General features: G+C 45.5%; 1 protein-coding gene across 5 annotated transcripts in view; it reads right to left on the reverse strand.

Annotated features, from left to right (window-relative positions):
* The window catches only part of ADAMTS9 (ADAM metallopeptidase with thrombospondin type 1 motif 9), a 79,545-nt gene that overhangs the window by 28,650 nt on the left and 30,856 nt on the right, over positions 1–20,039 (reverse strand). For all 5 annotated transcript variants that reach the window (XR_009487897.1, XM_059856733.1, XM_059856732.1 and 2 more), the window contains 14 exons: positions 19,130–19,247; positions 18,770–18,865; positions 16,141–16,307; positions 15,903–16,032; positions 15,205–15,331; positions 13,344–13,554; positions 12,481–12,645; positions 11,198–11,362; positions 10,212–10,331; positions 8,325–8,429; positions 8,012–8,179; positions 7,554–7,838; positions 6,750–6,911; positions 6,003–6,179 (listed from right to left, as the gene is read on the reverse strand). Coding sequence is in view for 4 of the 5 variants with exons in the window: in XM_059856733.1 (XP_059712716.1) it covers positions 6,003–6,179; positions 6,750–6,911; positions 7,554–7,838; positions 8,012–8,179; positions 8,325–8,429; positions 10,212–10,331; positions 11,198–11,362; positions 12,481–12,645; positions 13,344–13,554; positions 15,205–15,331; positions 15,903–16,032; positions 16,141–16,307; positions 18,770–18,865; positions 19,130–19,247 (2,196 nt within the window). In the remaining variant the exon portion in view is untranslated. The remainder of the gene's footprint in view (positions 1–6,002; positions 6,180–6,749; positions 6,912–7,553; positions 7,839–8,011; positions 8,180–8,324; positions 8,430–10,211; positions 10,332–11,197; positions 11,363–12,480; positions 12,646–13,343; positions 13,555–15,204; positions 15,332–15,902; positions 16,033–16,140; positions 16,308–18,769; positions 18,866–19,129; positions 19,248–20,039) is intronic.

Here is a 20,039-nt window from a genome sequence, read left to right on the forward strand (position 1 = left end):
AGAGTACCAATTGAAGCAGCAAGGTGCCTCAGCTAACTGACACTTCATATTTCCAGTGAACAGTGGTACTACAATGCCATTTAGATATTCTGTTCCAGAATAGGATTTCTCTGTGTTGGATGGAGTAAAAGACAAAGTAAAGAGCTCTCCAAGAAATGTCAGCCCTGTTTCACAGGTGTGCATCACACTGGGGGGTTGTAGGAGCACTAGGCTGCTGCTTGCTCCCCCATTTTATAAAGAATAATCTTGGCTTAATACACTAGGGATAAATATTGTACATGGTCTTGGGCATCAGACAGATTTTCATCCATGCTGCTGGCTCACTCACCTCCCCTGTGAGCTAGTAAAATTAAAATATGAACAGAGGTTTAAGTGTCTTTGGAACAGGACTGACTACACAATTTTTTTCTTAATAACTGCCCAAATCAGTCACTGGGAAAGTTAGAAGCTCAGTAAATCTCTTTGTGCCTAATGTCCCTCTTTGTTATACATCCTTGTTTCTAAATCCCTAGGATCTGAGCAACAGCAATGATTGCAGTGTGGAGTATAGAGTGTGACTCTAGAAAATGGGCAAAACTGCAGGCACACTCCCAAACTCCAGCTCAGGGATCTGCCTGAAGATGCTGCATTTCACAGCTCATCCCTGGAAGTGTGTGACTGTTTCAATGTGTCCCTTGCAGTCTAATGCATTCCTGTACTCAGAGCCAGTGCTTTGGCAGACATATTCCCAGCAATTGCCCTTTTAGTTATTGCTTTATTTCTCCTGTGTGGGCCCGTGCAGATGTGCAGGAGATCTGCAGCCAGGGATGGGCCACCCATAACACAAGGTCTGAAGCCAGCAGCCTCACCACTTCTTGGTTGAGTTTAGGCCTAGACAATGACTATTTCATTGAGAAAATGTGTAAGGGGGAAGGTGTAAAAAGGCAACCACAGAGGCATGCCAAATGCAGCCAAACAGCCACTGCACTATGGGAGGAAATAGACTGCTCTGAGTGGGAAAGTGCTCTGAGGAACTTGGGGAGAAGGTGCACTGTAAAGGGGGCAAAGGCAGGAGAAGATTTTAAAGATAGCTGAAAATAACCTTTGTGAGTCTAACCACTGGTCCAGCTCCTGTCTGTGCTGGCAGTGGCAACAGGAGAGGTTGTTAAAGGACAGCAGATGAGACCCTCTGCAGCTCCTTTCCTTGGTCCTTCCCCTGCATTTAGTCACTGCATTAGGGAGGTCAGAAGGGACATTGCTGACCAGTCCTTTTACTTATCCATCACACTAAAAGGTCCTGGGGGGTGTAAAGACCAATGAGTGCCTGCAAGTGGGAGGGTGCATTGTAACAGCTGAGCTTTAAGTTGCAGGAAATCAGTTCTGTGAGGAGTTGATCCAGGAATCACTAAGGTGCTGGCTCAGTGTTAAGCACACAGTGCCCCAGGGTAGTCCCTCACCTGCAGGGTGCAGCTGATGGGCTTCCATGGTTGTTTTCCTGCTAATGGAGCATCAACACCAGCAAAGAGGAGACAGAGAACTGATTATAAAAGTATACCTGTACAGTTCTCCTTTTTTAAGTAGAATCAGAAGGAGCAATGAAAGATGGTGATAATAGGCAAAAAATAAGAATGGAAAGGAAAACAAAAATCGGAGATTTTAGGGTAAAAAGAGTTGAAAAAAATGATGTGACTCTACTGGGCAGCTGGGTACCACTGGCTTTGCCCACCTGTGATTGCCTTGGAGCCACCAGCTGTGAGCACTGAGGTGAGGAGAGAGATGCATGAGCATCCATCACCACTGCCTCAGAGGAGCAACAGGCTGAGACTCTTCAAACAAAACCCCAAGAGCAGTTCAGCAATGCTGCTGTCACAGCAAATTCATTTTCTGCAGAGGAGAAGAAGGGAACAGCAGAGTTATATACACTTGAAACCAAATCTGTCCCTGGCTATCACTTCTGCCTTAGCAAGACCTGACATCCTGCCTGCTATGAACATTATCAGAACAATGACACAGAGAATATTGCTGTTGAGCAGCCTATTTTCAGCCAGCTGCACGGGGAAGGCATTTTGCAAACAACATGTTGGGGCTTTGACAGAATTAAATACACATAACCCAAAGTTTCCACTGACACCAACTTTAAGATTAAAATTCCAGAGTGCCAGCTGACTCACACAGATGTTGGCCAGGCAATTCTTCCACTTCCCCCCTAGTTCAGAGCTCCTTTGCTGCTATATCCCTGTGTGCAGCCAAAGAGCCCTGCAAAGCCATCTATGCCACCAGCTTCCTGCCAAGGGAAACCAATGCTGTCCTAGCCCAAACCTGAACTCACTTCCACAATAAGAGAGTTTGGAACTTAGCTGGTAATGTTCTAATTACTTGACAGCAAGCTTCTGATTCTTTATTAGAGCAAAAGGCCTTCAAAGACTCTGATAGCAGCACCTCTGCCTACAGGATACAGAGCTGGGAAGCAATGAGAGCTGCACAACCACTGCACCAGCAGCTTGAACTTCAGATACCCAAGACTGACAAGTACCTGACAAGGCAGATTACTTTTAAAATTATAATACTTTTTTGGAAAAAGAAACCAAACAAAGCCCAAATAAATCTAAACCTCCCCACCCATTTTCCAGAGTTTAAAGTTGAATGATCACTGCCCTGTGCAGTGAAGCCCAAATGACTCACCCAGCAGGGTGCTGTAGGATAGAATTGTTTTTACCTTATCTGTGACCATTTCTTAACTTGGAAAGAATGAGAGGCCCACAACAAGTTAATTCAGCATTATTCCTAAATTGCATCAGGATACAGTTGGATATTAAGGCAAACTCAAAATATCAGAGATTATTGCACAGAGCAAATCTGCTCCAAGACAGGGGCTTTAAGGGAGGTTATGCATATATTTTATATATGTGGTATAAATATGGGTATATTTATTAAAACCAAACCTTGGGTTTTAAGTGAAGCAATGGATAATTCTCGTTGTGAACATCTCCCTCATTCTGGAGAACATGGCAAGATTTCCTCTCGGGATTCGAGAGTGTGTATGGAGATCTGCATTCATACCATAAAGCATTCAGAGGAGAAAAAACACTCTCTGTATTCTGGTGACAGTCAGTGCACGTTTTCTAAAGCATGGTTTTAATAAGAAGGTCAGGTCTATCACAGGGTGTACAATTCTGCAATGGGTAAATACATGTTCTTAAATAAGCAAGGGAATAAAAGTGTCACCTCCTCTTAGTCCTCTTTGAACATACATTAAAATGACAAGACATCTCACCAGTCTCTTGTTGTAAAATTATAATTTACACATACAATCTGTTTATCCATTTAATTAGCTCTTCCAAACCTGGATTTAACCAGCCAGATAAAGATCACTTGTTTACTGTATAAACTCCCAGTGGAATTTTGCCCGAGGACTGCGGGTTGGGTGCTTCAGACTCTCTCTGCTTTAATTTGTACGTATTTTATACTACTAATTTCACTGAAACTTGAGTAATGCTAAGCCAGTCAGATGATTGCAAGAAATTAGTTATCCAAACTTTGTAATTCATACACCTTTAACTGTGTTTGCTTAATCATTGAGAATGACAATTTCTGTTGGAGAACAAAGCACATAAAAGAAAAGCCGGATAAAAGATGGAAGATTGCAGAACCGTTTCAGAAAATTTACCAAAACTAAGTAAATGATCTGAATTTAGCAAAAGACTCAAGAAATCATTATACAAATCCATTTATGATTACATTCTACTTGTCTTTAATTTTCACTGTTCAACATTAACATTAAACATTGTAAATGTATGCAATATTTATATAAAATTAAATAACAGTATTGGAAAAATAAATACACTTTTACATAAATACATAAATCCATACTGCTGAAAAGTTTCAGCTAATACTATACTCTTGTTTCAAAAGTGACCAAAAAAATATGGTAGTGACACTCCATCCCAACAGATGAAGTATGTACAGCTACAGAATGATGTTTGCAACCGAGGACAGAGCTAAAGCAAATCCAGGTGATACCACACTAAAAGAGAAGAATTTGGCCATTACTACCTACAGTAGTAGCACGAGGTAGACATACACGTGGAGTGTTCTGCTGGAGGGACACGAAGCCCTGGGGACCCCATAGATACTTCTCAGTCTTCAAACAGCTCTGGGTCACCTATGTCAGAGCCCAAGGACACCTCGGCAAACGAGACTGAAAAACCAAATCAGTTCATGGCAATGATGGGGGCTCAGCCCTGCAGCCCCTTCCCCAGGGCTGTGACCCTGCACCAGCTGGGAGGAGACACTGCAGGCAGGACAGGGTGTCCCTGCCCTCCACCTGTCTGCCAGATGTCCCACCTGCTCCCAGGAGAGCAAGGACAACCCACTGAGACTAATACAACAGAGTGGAGCCAAGGGAACTTCTCCTGGGTGAAAAGAAAACCACCAGACTAGAGGACTGCACCCTGTGTTTCCAACACTGAGAAGAAGGTGCAGCCCTGGAGCCTGTTCCTCAATAGCCACAAAGAATGAAACACAACTCTGTCCACATCTTTGGCTCTTGAAAATGGTCCAGCACAGGTAAAACAAAGTTGGAGGCACCTCCCAGTTGGCAAATCCTGCAGGGCAGCCAGCACACACATCGCTACCTCTGCTTACCTCACCTTGCTCTTCCTTAGCACCAGGCAGGTTGATGGACAAGGGGTACATTAGCACCTCAAATGAAACTTTTCATAGCACTGTCTCTTGTACTGGTGAAGCACCGGATAGACACCAGTTCAGCAGTTTTATGGCTATTGCAGAACTCACTGAGGTATGATAAAAATATTGAAGAGTGTTACTGAAGGCATCCGTGTTACTGAAAGCACCCACAGAAGGAGAGCAGGTTTTGGCAAGATGACTTTCCAAACTATGACAATTGAGGAAGTCCGGTACATTAAAAAACAGGCCTCTTTTTTCTTTTCCTATAAAGTGCTTTTGAATCAGATTTTTAAAAAAATTTGTCTTCAAATGCTTTTATAACAAAATACACAATAAAGGTTTACATCTGTTTGAAGGCCACTCCAAAATGGACAGGTCTGTGGTGTTCCAGGGCTCCAGAAGAACCTCAGGTGGCACTTGCTTTGGTGCAGGTTCACAGAAAAGGTTGCTGCTCTGGGCAGGGAGAATTGCAAAGGTGTGGCACCCAAAATAGCACCCCAACCCCGTGGTTCAGGGCAGCTCTGCCCTCACAAGAGCATCTCTGTAGCAGACTCCTCCAGCAGCAAAGGAGCAAAGTAAGACACCTCTGCTCCAAATACCATTTTGCTATTGGGAAACTGCCAGGGTTTTAAGCCTTCCAACACCTGGCTGATCATTTGCTGGCTTAGTGATAGAGCAGCAGCTGGAGATCAAGCTAGACAATCACTCTCCAGAACCAGAGAGATGCATGAGAATAGCTTACAGGTGCCTTTGCACTGTACATCACAGTCTTATTATATACACAGGAACAGAAATAGAGCACAAGTGTGAATGCACATGTTTCTATGTAGGTCTGTGTGTGGGCATGTGCCCACATGCACACACATCTATACACACTTATACATGCTTGGGAATTGATGCCATTTAGCACATTCTCCCCACTTCTCTTGCCTTTGGCAAAGAACACACCACTGCTAAACCAGTAGGTGCCCAGTGCAGTATTACCATTAAAGAGCAGAACAATTTAACTTCAATGGAAATGTACTGCTTAAATTCCAGGTTTAAATCCATATGCAAAAACTTAGCCAGAACCAAGATTCATAATGCACAGCACTTGCACAGTGTAATAAAATGGACAAAGGTTGCTACTTAGCAGAAAGTGCCTTTTAAATAAAGGACCAGAGCTCCCCTAATGTAAGCCCTTCCTGAACAGGTGTTATTCTGAATATATTGTAAATAATTCTCTGTAAGTGCAGTTTTAAGACATGAAGCATTAGCACCTTGGTTTGAAGCAAATTAAATGTTGTTAGGGGATATCTACAAAATAGTTCATAAAGAGAAAGAGTTTATGGTCGTACCGAGCTCCAAGGACCAGCACTCCAGGCAGCATCTCTCGGACAGTCCTGCACATTGCACTGCTCTCTGTCTGGTGGCTTGTCAAGGATTTCACAGCTCAGATCCGTAAACCTTTCTCCATTAGGGCGCTGGCACACCACCAGCCGTGTCCTTGTCCCTGCTCCACATGGCTTTGTGCACTGCAAGTCAGCAGAGGACAGAGCAATCACCGTCAGGACAGCAAAAATACTGCTCACCTGCTGCCCAAAGCACTAGCACCTCAAAAAACCAATGGTAGTTTCTGTTCCAAACTAACCCACTCCAGCCAAATCCCTCTGGTGAGCCTCAGCTGCCTCAGCTTCTCTCCCCCAAAAGCTGTTCATGCTGCTCCATCATGATATTGCCTGACTCAATGTGATAGTGGAGGTTCACATCTCCAATTGCTCATCTCAGATTAATTTTCAAAAGGAAGCAGTGCTTTTATTACAAAAAAGGCCTTCAGTTAAACTAGGCTTCTCTTACAAAAAAAAAAAAAATCTTCATTTTTGTAAAACTTACTTTTGCTTGGAAAGAAAGTTTTCCCATGACAAATGGAAATGAAAACACCACCCAACAATTGCTTGGTTTCACTCATTTATCAGAGGCTGCCCTTCAAGTTCCAATCCTTCTAATAAATGTCACCACAATACCCCTCTCTTCTCCCATTTTTCAGCCACCTGCTAATGAAAGTCTTGCTCTGGGCTGGGAGCCCAGATGGATGGTGCACTCACCTCTCCCCAGTTGCCATAGGCCCACTGAGGGCAGGGGCCAGATTCGCACGATCTCTGCTCCATGGGTTTGCTTTTCTCATCGCAGTTATTTGCAGTGTATCCATTTTCATCCTGGCACACCACGACTCGCCGCTGGAACCCCCCTGCACATGTGCTAGAGCACTGGAAAACACAATTGCCCAGAGCTTCATTGAGTCCAGGAATAGGCTTGCATTCCCAGCTCCCCAGTGCCTTGCAGCGTGGGAATGCACTGCTAGAAGTTTAATACATCTAGCAGGCATTATTAAACTTCAAAACCCAGCTATTGCTAATAGTAGTGCAATAACTTCGGTGCTGACTAAGCAAAGAAAAGTAAACGCCAGCCTAGTTTTAAGCAGGTGAGTAATCCCTGCTGCAGTGTCTGACATCCCATTTGTGCTTAATTCCCTTTAGAGACTTCCATGATAAAGCGTTGCATACTGTTTGCTGTGAGAGGAACTGGCATCGAGGCTCTGCTGTGCTTTGGCAACAACCCTGCACAGCTGTAAATGCCCCAGGAGACAGCCAAGAAGCAGAGGCCAGCCTTTGCCTCATGGAAAATGATGCTGTCAGCTTTCTGCCTAGACTGCCTTGCAGATACGAGGTATGAGAGGCTGACAAGTGATGCCTGAGCCCTTCTGCAATGCTTGTGTGAGCAGAGAGCAGACAGTGGGGAGAAAGGTCCCTCCCTCTTTCCCCTTTGTGCTGACTTTAAGAAAATACGGATTAGCTTGGGAAAGAAACAAAACCAACAAAACCCAGGAATAAGAGAATCATGGCACTTACAGCACCCCAGGGGCCAATCCTCCACTGGTTGCCTCCTGGTATATGTGCACGGTTTCGGTTTGGGCTGCCCCCAGGGTGTGGCTTGAGGCGATGATCCGGATAAAGGAAAGGGGGGATGGGCCTGCCATAGTCATGGCTGTTTGGATGACAAGGAGACATGGAGCACTCTTGGTCTGTGGCAGGGATGTCGTCTGGGTCACACTCGCTCCTATCCACCAGCTGGTCACTGTAATTGACGCAGATCACTTGTCGCGTTGCCTTACCTTGACCACAAGTCACCGAGCACTGCGTTACAGTGGGAAAAGAAGACACAGTCACATTTCCAGTCTTGAGAACCAGCTCTTGCTAATAACAGCAGAAAACCCAAATAACCTCACTTATAAAAGGGCAAGTGTGACAGATTAACGAAGCACATTTCCAGCAATAAGGTCTCTTGCAAGAGACAGCGTGATGCTTACAGAGCTCCACTCCAAGGCCTTCCACTGCCCACACGGTGTCACGGTGCACATTTCTGTGGCTGATGGCTTTGGAAGATGGAAACAAGCTGACTCATCCGCCACGGAGCCCTGGTCATCCCTGCAGCTGACGTATCTCATCCGGGTTCCCTTCCCACATGTTGCGGAGCACTAGGGAAGAGCAAAGAGCACTCCACTAGGATGTTGCCTGGCATACATTGCAAGGACTTTGTAATGAAAAGCTGGGCATATGCACTTAAAAATATCACACTGTCTACTGTAAAATAATCCTGAAAATATTGTGATGTGTGCTTACTGGTGTCCAGGATCCAAATCTCCACTGTGTCCTGTGAATGCCTGATATGACTCTCTTGGCTTCAGGACTATTTGGATGGGAAGGACATACAGCTATTTCACAGTCCTGTACAGGAAATACATGGGGGAAAAGCAGGATATAAGGAATTTGCAGATGTTTTGATTAAACCACCTCTTTTTCAATGTAATTATGAACACGGAACATATTGAATCTCTGTGACCTGCAGGCGTTGTGCAGGCAGCTTCCTCCCTGAACCCCCTTGGTGAATCAGCAAAACTCAGCATCATTTCCTGGGGCCTTCACATGGAGTACTCTATATGGACTTTTGACTTATTAGGAACTCTACAATAGGGATCCCCAGAACCATGTGCCATCTCCATGCATTAAAAGCAGATGTTTTTGAGGCAAAAGATGAAAGTTCATTAAACATTCTGGCATGAACACACATCTGCAAAACAGCAACTTTATCTCCCTTCAAAGCTCCCTTCCTTCAGTGTGAGACCTGCAGCTCACACAATAAAGGTTATGCTGCTGATTGCAGCCCTTTGATTCCCTGCAGCCCACCAGACCACCTATATCCATGTGCTGATCTCCACCACACACCAAGCAATGAGAGGTTTTGGGGACAGATGTGTCATTCTGCTCAGTCTTTGTACAATGCCTCACAGGAGGGCTCTGGTCCTGTCTGGACCTCCCAGGAGGTCTGGTGCCAGAAACTATGAACATCCATGACTTTACTCCATTGAGTAGTCCTTGCCAAAAAGGAAATTAGGAGTGATTGTCCCGGTGAGGGGGAGAGGAGCTTCTGACAAATGGCAAACCCGATTTCTGCTTTGCTGTGATTTCACTTATGCTGGAGGCATGCATGCCAAATGACGGCTGATGACAGGTGGGTTTGTTACCCCTTTAGTACAGTGCAACTGGTCTCCATACATGAGAAAAACAGCTCTTTCCCAAATGTTGTGGCCTGGGTTAAACTCTGAGTTCATGCAAGACTGAAGCTGCACAGGGCATGAGCACTACAATTCTCCTAGATGACAGACAGAACATAATGTTCTGTTTTATTCAGCTCCTCCAGACACCTTGGACATGTCCTCTGTTTGAAATGGGAATTTACATGCTTGCTTTCAAGTACACAGTAAGGAAAGCCTCTTCAGCAAATTTGCAAAGGGTGTGCAACATTTCTCAATTTATCTGGCCAGGGAGGACATGTCTGGAACTACAGCAGTCACAAATATTACATTGTCACATGCAGCAGACAAGAAACTATGGCCTCTCACCATCATTTGTGGTGAGGGGCAACAGCAACAGTCCCACATGAGCCCAGACTGCAGCCAGGCATCCTTGACTCCATGCAAGCCAAAGGAGATGTCTGCTGTGTTAACACCTGAACCTCTGAGGCCAGTAAATACCATCTCAACCTTGAGGTCTCTTGTTGTTATTCCAGATTCACCCACTGCAGCTTCTTTAGCTTGTGAGCTCTTAAGAGTCCAACTTGAGTGCTGCATCTGAAACACCCTCACATCCCATTGCATGACTAGAGCTCCATGGATATAAACCATAAGCAAAGGTAATTAATCCTCACCCATAAAGTCCTGATACCCTCATAGGTTGTCTGTTGCCCTTCTGGCAATCTGGTGCTTCAACAAGGTGAACCACACGGAGAGGATCTGGATGGGAACTCCCTGAACAGTTTATCTACCCATTTCAACTAAAGCAGGGTGCTGTGCTGCATCTTTCCAACAACCCTGAGCAGCCCAAGGTACTGCTCCACAGGGCTGGCATTCAGGGCAAAGCTTTGCTGCAGCAAGATGTCCCCTGAACCTGTAGCCTGGAAGCCTCTATACACACAATGGGAAGAGATGGAGACAAGAGAGCAGGATTTACCTGGGTATCTGTAGGCCTGGTTGCAGCATTACACTCATTATCATCCACCACTGACACGTAGGTGCCCACAACACACTTCACTGCTCTCATCTGGTAGCCTTGGCCACAAGTCACAGTGCACTGGGAGAGGACAGATGGGAGAAGAGAGCACTGGATCTGAGTAGGTGCTTTGGTTAGAAAGTATTAATTAGCCCAGTCTTTGTTTAGGCACGTAGCAAGAGCAGCAAAAATGAAAGAGTTTCCCTTTGGTTTCTCTCCACTTCATGCATTTCAGCATTAAATTAGGTCAAAGTTTTAACTTGCTGCAGCCACCAGTGCCTTGCACGCTTCACTTGCTTCTTTGGGAAAGAAGGTGGAATACTGAAATGATTTACTTTGCTGCACACATTAGAATCAGAGTCTGGTAGAACCTGTATGATATCCTTCTTTAAAACTGGTGGTTCAGCCCCATGGTAGCACGAGCAGCTAATGAATAATTTTACTGATGGGAAATATGTCTGACTGGGACAAGTGGTCTGGGTTTGTTGCTGTTTTTTAAGACAAGAGCTAACAGCTTTGTGAAAAAGCAGATGCCAGAACACTCTGGGAGGAATGAGTAACTTGTATTTTAACAGAAAAAAAACCCTCTCTAACTCAGAAACTGAAAACATTAAAAGCAACAAAAGTTATTCAACGTGAGCAGCTTTTCTGTGAAAATTAGGGCATGTATTTATGTGCCTAAATATGGATTTAGGAGCGTAACCTTGGAAACCCCTTTTTTTGAAAATCATGGCCAATTCAGTATGACAGAGATTAAATTTAGCACAAAGAGCAGGTACTGTTATTGCTGCCTATCCGCTGAACCCAAGCAAACAGAGGGCTGCTTTGGTGTGCAAATCAATTAACACAGTTATGCTGCTGAATCTGGATGAAAGGGCAGCGCCCAGCCCCAGAGCCACCCTTATCAAGGTCCCCCCAGCCAAGAGCCCTGTGGGGCTGTGTGGTACCTGTCCCCATGGCCCCACTTGCCACGAGGCACACTCCTGCTGCTGGCACATCTGCACCGACTCCGGCTTCGTCTTGGGGTCACAAAACCTGTCGTTCAACCGATCTTCTCCAAACTGGCACCACGTCTGGCGGTGCTTGTGCCCTTTTCCACAGGTGACCAAGCACTGTGAGGAGAAACGTGCAAGCTCAGGTGGTGCTGGGGATGCACTGCTAGCTCAGCACCTGCCCTGGCACCAGAAAATAAACTGGAGATCTACTGCAACCACTGCTTAAAAAAATCCTGGTGTTGAAGTGCAGCTCTTTAGCTAACATCAACATGCCCTAGAAGACAGGGGAGTGTCTTGTCAACAAGAAGATTGCTCTCAGGAGCTGGTCTAGAGCAGGGGCTGGATCATGGAGAGCACAGCTGGGCTAGAATCCTTCAGCATGGGCAAAGTGAGACCACAAAGGCTCTTGAATTCCAGCAGCTGTGAGAGACAGGGCAAAGGTACAGCACTGCCCTGTGGGGTTTTAGCTGTGCACAACAGGGTGTTTCTAAAATACTTGTTCTTTCTGAGTGTGCATTTTAAGGGTCTTGGCTTCTGCAGGGTGTGAGCACTTCTTCCACTGCCCTGGCGTGGCTTGGACTGCCACCAGCTTGAATCAGAAGACACGTTTGGTAGAAAACAATCCCTGTTCCCATTTAATTGCTTTCATTATGCCCTAAAAGAACATGACTCACAGAAACAGGAGAAATTTGGCCATAATGATGATGAGCACCCTTTGAAGATGGCTCTCCAGGACCCCCAGCCCTGCTGCAGAGACAAACCTATCAAGATCATTTTGTTGCATTGCAAAAAACACCAGCAGCAGTGGAAGCAGTAATAAACAGCAGAGAGAGGCTGAGCAAAACATCAGCAGGGTGCAATCCTGCCCTCCAGTGACAGCCAGAGCTGCCAGGGCTCTTGAGGACAATCTCAAGGGAAAATGAGGGCAGAAGGTATTTTTCTTCCCAAATGCTGAGCAGAACTACAGAAAAACCAGGGAGAAATTACAGCAGGATTGCAGAGACATTAACCCCTGGTGGCTTTGCAGGGAGGAAAGTGGCCACTTGACCAGTGGTAACAAGGCCAATGACTTTTCTGCCTGTCTGAAGCCTCCCTGTGCACAGGCTTGCCACCTTCTGCAGGAGGCACAAACAAATCATGACAGACAAGCAGAGATGGAGACACCTCTTTGCAGACACCAGCCCCTCAGGGTGGAGAACCAGCAGGGTGGGTCCAGCCTGGCGACCAGCACCCACCTCGGACCAGTCGCCGGTTTTCCACTGTGGGCACGAGAAGTCACTGCACCGCTGCACCGTCAGCTTCTCCTGCTGGCTGCACTTGCTGTCGTCCAGCACGTCGTTGTAGGTGTTCACACACATGGCTCGCCGCCGCCGCGTGCCTCCGCCACAGCTCTTGGAGCACTGTGAGGGATACATGCTCAGTCAACATTTCCTGTCACTCTACTGCTATTGCCTCCTCCCTCTTTGCAGCCATTGTGGAGTGACTGCAGGAAACCTCCAGAGCAGCAATTTATACTTTAAGTAACAGGTTTTTACTTTATGTATTCCTTTAAAAAGCTAATCTTGCTAAGCTTAATAAAATGTCGTGGCAATGTGCTTCTCAAATTCATTTCAGAATATAACCCCATTATTACTTTTACAAGTGTTGCCTTTCAGTTCTCCTAAATAGCTGCTGCTTGTTCTCATTTTAAGAGAGATTAACTCCCTCTGACCAGGCCCCCTTCACTGCACCCTCTCTGGAAAACCCAAGGCTCGTCAATCTCTTGGCGCCTGCATTCAGGAATATTCTTGTTAATGCAAAAGCTAAGATGTGTAAAGGAAACAAATTTCAGAAGTCCTCTGATGATGGCATCATGTCCTCCCCAGCTCCTGGCAGTGGTAATAACTTTGATGGCAGCTAGCAGAGCTTCATGTAATGAAGATTAAAAGATTAATTGCAGTGGAAGGTAAGGAGTACCAGGCTGATTCAGTCCTCCAGAGGAAGCAATGAAAACAGAACCACTGTGGCCATATTTTACATATATTCTGTTAGCAACCTAAACAGCCCAACGTATTCCTGTGCAAGGAGCAGATTTGCTGTGCCACAGAGCATCCCTCACCTCAGTCCAGGCCGAGTAGCGCCATCCTCCCACGTTACAGTCTCCAGTGCACTTCTCCCTCGTGCTGGGCTTGGCCTGGCTGTTGCAGAAGCGGTCGTCCACCTTCTCTATCTTGCCCTCCAGCCGGCTGTACTTGGAGCAGTAGATCTCCAGGGTGCGGTAGCCCAGCCCGCACTGCGCCGTGCACTCGCTCTTCCTCGCGATGTGCCACCTGCGCCGGGGACAGCAAACGTCAGCCCCGGGCTCTGCAGGGAACGTGCTCAAGGGTGGGGGACAGAAATAAGGAATATATGCTCTTGAACAGGAAATTTTGGCCCTGTGTAACACTTCCCAGTGCTTTGGGACTTACAATTAGCCTGGCATTGCTGCTTGAAGGGAAGGAACTGTCAGAAGGTCTTTCTTAAGCAAAAGAAAGACAGCAAAGCCACACTGTAATCCTGTGGAACCAGCCAAGGTGGCAAGGGGAGTTCATGGCCAAGCAGGGAACAGTGCTCTGAAAGCTTATGAAAGCTTTCCACCCCATGTTCCTCTGCACTTGCCACCTTGGCATCTAAAAACTGGAAAATACAGCATCAGAAAATGATCTGCACAGGCTGGAGAGGTGTTCCACAATACAGGACACCCACAAAGCAGTTTCAGCTCTCCAAAGGACAAGCAAATGACTTGCTACAAGATACTCAAGCCCTAGCTGTGTCAGCAGGGATTAGAGGTGTTCTCTCTTGACAGATCTCCACCCTGCTGCCTCCTCTGTGAGATGGACAACAAGGATGGTGCTGGAGGCCCCCAGGGACCCACCTGGAGATACATCCCTCCTTCACATGAACCAAGCTCTGGAAAGAGATGCTGGATGTGAGGCCCGATCCAGGGAGGTGCTGGAGACCCTGAAGCCAACAGAAACCCACTGCCCCTCACACCTGGCAGGGGATGGCTTCTTGGGGAGGAGGCAGTGACATCCTCTAGGGGTCCCGGAGACCCTCGGGCTGCTGCCTGTGCCTCTACGGGGAGCACAGAGCCCCGCTCCCAAGCCAAGAGAGCAAACTCTATCACAGCCCAGAGAAGAATAAGATCAAGGGGATTTGGAATCAATAGCTCCTGACTGGTGGGAGCCTCACATCCCTGCATGCTTTTCAGACTCCTGCTTTGCCCTTCTCAAGTTTCCAACCTGTTGCAATGGCAACAGCTGTTACCGCGACAACCCGGCCCCGCACAGCCCCTGCACAGCCCCGGTTTAACGGGGCTGGAGAAACCCCTCGGGAAGCTTGGCCTTCTGAATTGCTTCACCAGCAGACGCTTAATGCCACCACATTTAAGCCCCAGGAAGGAAAACAGATTGCTTTCTAAAGGAAAATGGGTTGTGATGATTTAGACTGTGCTCCATCAATTCCAGCTTGCCAAGAATTGTCTGGGGACAGCCCTGAACCCATTCTACACTTAAGCCTATTCTTTGCTTTAAATAAACAGTGATAAATCCAAGTCTTAGCTACGTTTTTGCTTTAAGTGTATATTTTCCCCTCTCTGCAGGCTGTATGTAGAATGGCACTGAGCATTTCTGATCCAGGCAGATGCAAATTTCAGAACCTGTACTGCACAGGGAGATTTTTCAACATTAGAGAATTTTTGTTATAGTTAGCCCTAATTGAATCCAGCAAGAGAAATGTGAAAACATTGAAAAGTGCCTTTCAAAACACCATTGGTGGATGACAATCCCTCTTGGTTGACAAAGAGGCACCTACCAATTCTTTTCTTTTTCAAAATCTAATACAGGCTGGTGAGAAAGGGAATTAGGGTGAGAAGCAAAAGGAAAGAGGAGTAAATAATAAGTACACAATGTTATTTATATACTTGGCTGAGCACAGTGCACCTTAATTCACATTCTGTGTTACAAGGCTCAGTGCTGGGGTCAGGCTGGGGAATTCGATCGCATCGCTGGTCTGACACCGTGAGCTGATCTGACTCTCTCTTACACACAGGCTTCCTTTTTCGTTCTCCTGCAGAGAAAACCAGCACTTGGTTTGAGTCATGCAGCAAAGTGATCAATTCAGTTATTTTTCTTACACCTTTTATAGCAATATTTAGGAGATGTTTAGGTGTGCTCTTCTACCTCTGTCAGGAACAGGGAGGGGGTTTAAGACTAAGTGCAGCAGAAGGGGTTTACCGCAGATGGGATGGACACAGGCAGAGAGCTGCAGCACCCCCATAAGCATGGGCTCTGAGTGACTTTTTAGCAGGGTGGGCACTGGCAATGATGGGATTTCAGACCCAAAACCAGACACTGGTGCATTCTGCAGCCTTAGGAAATGCCTCATGACCTTTCCTGTGCTTCAGCTTCCTCACCTGCAAACCAGGTTGTGAGGCTCACCTGGCTGGGAGGGGCTGTAAGGTGCCCTGCTCTGAAACCCAGAGGCACCTTGTAGGATGTTATCCTCCACTGCAAACCAGGGAAACAATCGTACCCACAGGGTGAGAATCTCAAAGAAATCAAACAGAGAGGGATCTGTTTGATGTACTGCCCAGACCCCAAAGGAATCCAGGACAAAACTACCCTTCCCATGCACCCACCTTGGCAGAGCTTACTGCAGGGCTGCCATGGGCCGTGCTCATTCCAGTAAAACTGCTGAGGTTTGTCCTCAATAGGGATATTGAATGTGTAACGAACGTCAGGATTGTACAAATTGCCCACTGATAAAACCTGAGAGGAAGAAAAATGAAGCAGAGTAAACCAACAGATATCACTGCCCACTGTTTTCAGTCCAACAATGCTGGGCAGACTTGTCCATACACACAACATATACTTCACCTGAAGTGTTATTTCTTGCTCAATCCGATCTGTAGAATTAATCCTTTCAACAGTATTATCGGAGCCACTGTATTCGATCACAGCATTCCCAACTTTGATTTCCCTTTTAAACATACTGACGACAAAGTCTCCATTTAATATAAAGTCTCCTTGACTGTTAGATAAGGCTGCATAGGTGCAAAAAACAATAACTAAAGAGGCAGAATTAACTCATACATACATAACAACGTGGGTCATGTGCTCTCAGTGCTCCTTTCTCTGGGGGGGTGGGGGGGAAAAACCCACTGGCACTCTCAAAAGAAAGTATGTAAAGTGAGCAGCAGAGCTCTTGCAGACATTCTGCCTTCTCCTTTTTCCACTGGAAAGCCTCCTAAAAATGAAGGCTGAACTCCTCAAGCTGTTGCTAAACGGTTCATCCATAACCCAATGCAGAGGTATCCAAAGGGCATTCTGGGCTGGCTGCTGCAAGGAGCACACATAGGCTGTATCCCCACATATACCACAGAAATAATCCTGTCCAAACTCTTCCAGGTTCTTAGGGTAAATGTATTCACCCTAATTACCTAAACATAATTTTCTAGTATATAATTACAGGGAGTTTGGTCAGTATCTCCCCCTTTGTCTCCCTCTCCCTCCTCCCCCCATACTTTTTATTATTCCAAATCTTAAGGTATGTGAGAGCACTGGAGGCTTAAAGCCTAAATGCTTTATAAAAGGAACAGTTTCCTGAAAACAGCAGTCTGCTGCACAACTTCACACTAATGCGATTATGTAGCTAATTTCCTAAGTTAGTTTCCCCACCATTTCACCCATCACAGCTATGTTACTAAAAAGCCCCCGTACTGAAAAATCTAAACACCCAAACACCAAAGGGAAGGTTTTTCTATCGAATGAGGAGAGATAATGAAGCAAAACACTGCTTAGTAGCTAAAAGACATAGATGGAGAAAACCTCACAAAGCAGAGGCTACACTCAACCAAGTTTCACACTTTGGAGGTTTTAATGTTATTAGGCAGTAGTAAAACTCATTAAAGGATTACTTCTCTTTTACTATATCTCCTATAACAGTAGGTACATCTTGGACTTGATGACAACATCAAATTCCTCCTAAATTGTTAAGCAACTACAAGGTTCACAGTAACTGAGGGCCCAAGATTTCACACTCAGTGAGCTGCAAAGTAAGTGGACACATGCACACTTCTCATTTGCTTCCAGTCAGGCCTAATGTGAAGAGATGCTTTCCCAGCAATATTAAAGCAACATTAAAGAAGATTTGACTTCATTGTTTCCCAAGAAGATTAAAGGCCCTCCAAGAAGAGCTGAGAAGTTTGGGGCTCCTTCTGGGGTGAACCATTTTGAATAGGCATAACATAGGGAGGATTGTTTTTCCCAGGAAAGAGGAAAAATAAAATTTGGCTCCCTCCTCCAAGACAGAAAACTCTGAGACCTCAGTAATGTTTTTTTTTTTGGTGCTGATGTGCATTCATGCTGCACCACCTCAACTTTTTGCCTCAATGAAGGGTCCAGCCATCTGGATGGCATTTCAGAGCAACAGCCAAGGCTGTCATTGCCTCCCTTTGGTGCATGGAAGTCTCTGGCACTTGTTTCTCAAATGAGTCTCTATACCTTTGATGAGCTAGGGGCCACCAGCCAACTCCCCTTATTAACACACCTAGTTACAGGAATTTGGTGAGAGAGAACAAGATTAAGTGCCCTATTCAAAGATGTAATTACAGGACCCTGTGCTACTGGAACACATCTGGTGGTGCAAGGCACAGGGTGTGCAAAAGAGGAGGACCAGAGACTCTGACAGGACTTAATGGCAAAATCAGCCTTCATCTGGGAAGTGTAACATCAATCATGATGTTCATTTGTATTATCTCTGCTACTGAAGCCAAACAGAACTATCTATGGGGTGAGTGATCATGGTGGAAAGGACACTCATGGCCATGCTAACAGCATATATGTGCATTGTAGCATAGTGATCTAACAAAGCACCACAAGCATTTTCATCTAAAGAAACAGCCACAGATTAGAGAGAACAGTGATTATGAATTTCCAACAGCCAAAGGCCAAGTTACTGTTAGGTTTAAATCAAACCAGTATCTTTGGTGCAGGGTATTTCTTTATAGTTACATATCACTATCAGGCAGGGATAAGAGGGCCTCACTAAATGAAATCAGAATTATTACTCTCAGAAGAATAGAAAATGATTTCTCTTTGTATGTGTTTACACAAACATCTTTCAGGACATGGCACCAGCCAAAGCATGGTGACAGCAGAGATAAAGTTGCAGTGAGGAGACTCCAGCAGAGCTCAGAATCTTGTTTGGTTCCCAGCTTTGTCCCTCAGCTACCACCCAGGCTCAACAGTCCTTCACAGCCCTAGACACACCCTAAGGGAATATTTCTTATAATTCTTCCAAACTTTGCAACTAGGATGGCATGAACAAAAAAAAAAAGGAAGAAGATAAGGCTGATTGTTTGGCAGACATAGAAAAATTCTCACCATGAAAACATCTCCCTTAAATTAATTCTTCAACCTCCCTAGTGGAGACCTGCCAGTAGATACATCAGCACAACCAGACAGCCAAGCAGATTTCTGGAGTGACATAAGGAGTACAACTCACCCAGGTAGTTGTCATCCTCTGGTTTCCCTGAGTAACTGTGCTGACGCACATCAATATTAGTGGCACCGGCTGGGATGCGAACCACAACGTTATAACCTAGGCAAAATTGAACAGAAAGTCAAGGCTAGTACACAGGCATTTGATTTGTTTTCTACAGGGGAAGGGAAATGAGCTAAGTTGCCTCACATTACACAAGCTGATACTTTTCATTTAGGGATAGCATAAATAGTTATAAAATGGAATATACTATAGCTAGAAGGATTTTGTGTTTTACGTCGGTGTTTTTGTAGATCAAGTGTCATAATGGCTTTTATAGACCCACATTTTTTCACTATAAAGTTTTTAGCAACAGATTCTTACCATAATGCACCGTGTTAAATGTGCCTGCAACAGTTTTGCATGAAGAATTATCCCCACCACAAACACCACATTTATCTCTTCTTGCTTTTGAATTCAGCACATGATCACATCCAGCTTGCTTTAAGAGAAAAATTGAAAAAAACAGATTGAGCAAATACAGACTAGAACAGCATTGACAAATCTCCTAATTAAGGCACACAAAAGCTGTGTATGCAAAAGGCTGCTGCGAGATAAACTGGTCTGCTTCCCCACATTTTTCCACTGATTTACAGTGTGGCCATCCTACAAGGTTTTACAACAAAAGGCTTTTTTACAAAGCAAGAATCAGAACAACTATTTGCACCAGGTAATACTTTCACTGGAAAAAAATTCTTGCATCAATTGTTCCCATAGACAAAAGTGTGAATAACAATTGTGAGCGGAAATGTAGGGCTCTGGGGCCTGATCAGGAGGAACTGGGGCAAAACACAGAAGGAAGCAACACTGGGATTTAGGCTGAGATTCCACAGCCCTCAGTAACTTAGGGCAGATGTGCAAACACATTCCACTTGTGTGTGTTCCAAGAAGAGCTGGTAAATGGTCTAGACTAAGATGAGGAGTGGCTGAGGAGCTCAGCCTGGAGAGAAAGAGGTTCAGGAGGGACTTTCTCACTCTCTACAACTACCTGAAAGGAAGTTGTAGCCAGGTGGGGGTCAGGCTCTTTTCACACGTAACAAGCAACAGGACAAGAGAAAACAGCCTCACGTTCAACGGGGAAGGTTTAGATTTGATATTAGGAAATAATTCTTCACCAAAAAGGTTGTCAAACACTGGAACAGGCTGCTCAGGGCAGTGGTGGGAGTCACGCTCCCTGGTAGTATTAGAGGACATGTAGATATAGCACTTGGGGACGTGGTTTAGTGGTGGACTT

Source organism: Haemorhous mexicanus, chromosome 11 (genome assembly GCF_027477595.1).
Source record: "Haemorhous mexicanus isolate bHaeMex1 chromosome 11, bHaeMex1.pri, whole genome shotgun sequence".
Taxonomy (NCBI): domain Eukaryota; kingdom Metazoa; phylum Chordata; class Aves; order Passeriformes; family Fringillidae; genus Haemorhous; species Haemorhous mexicanus.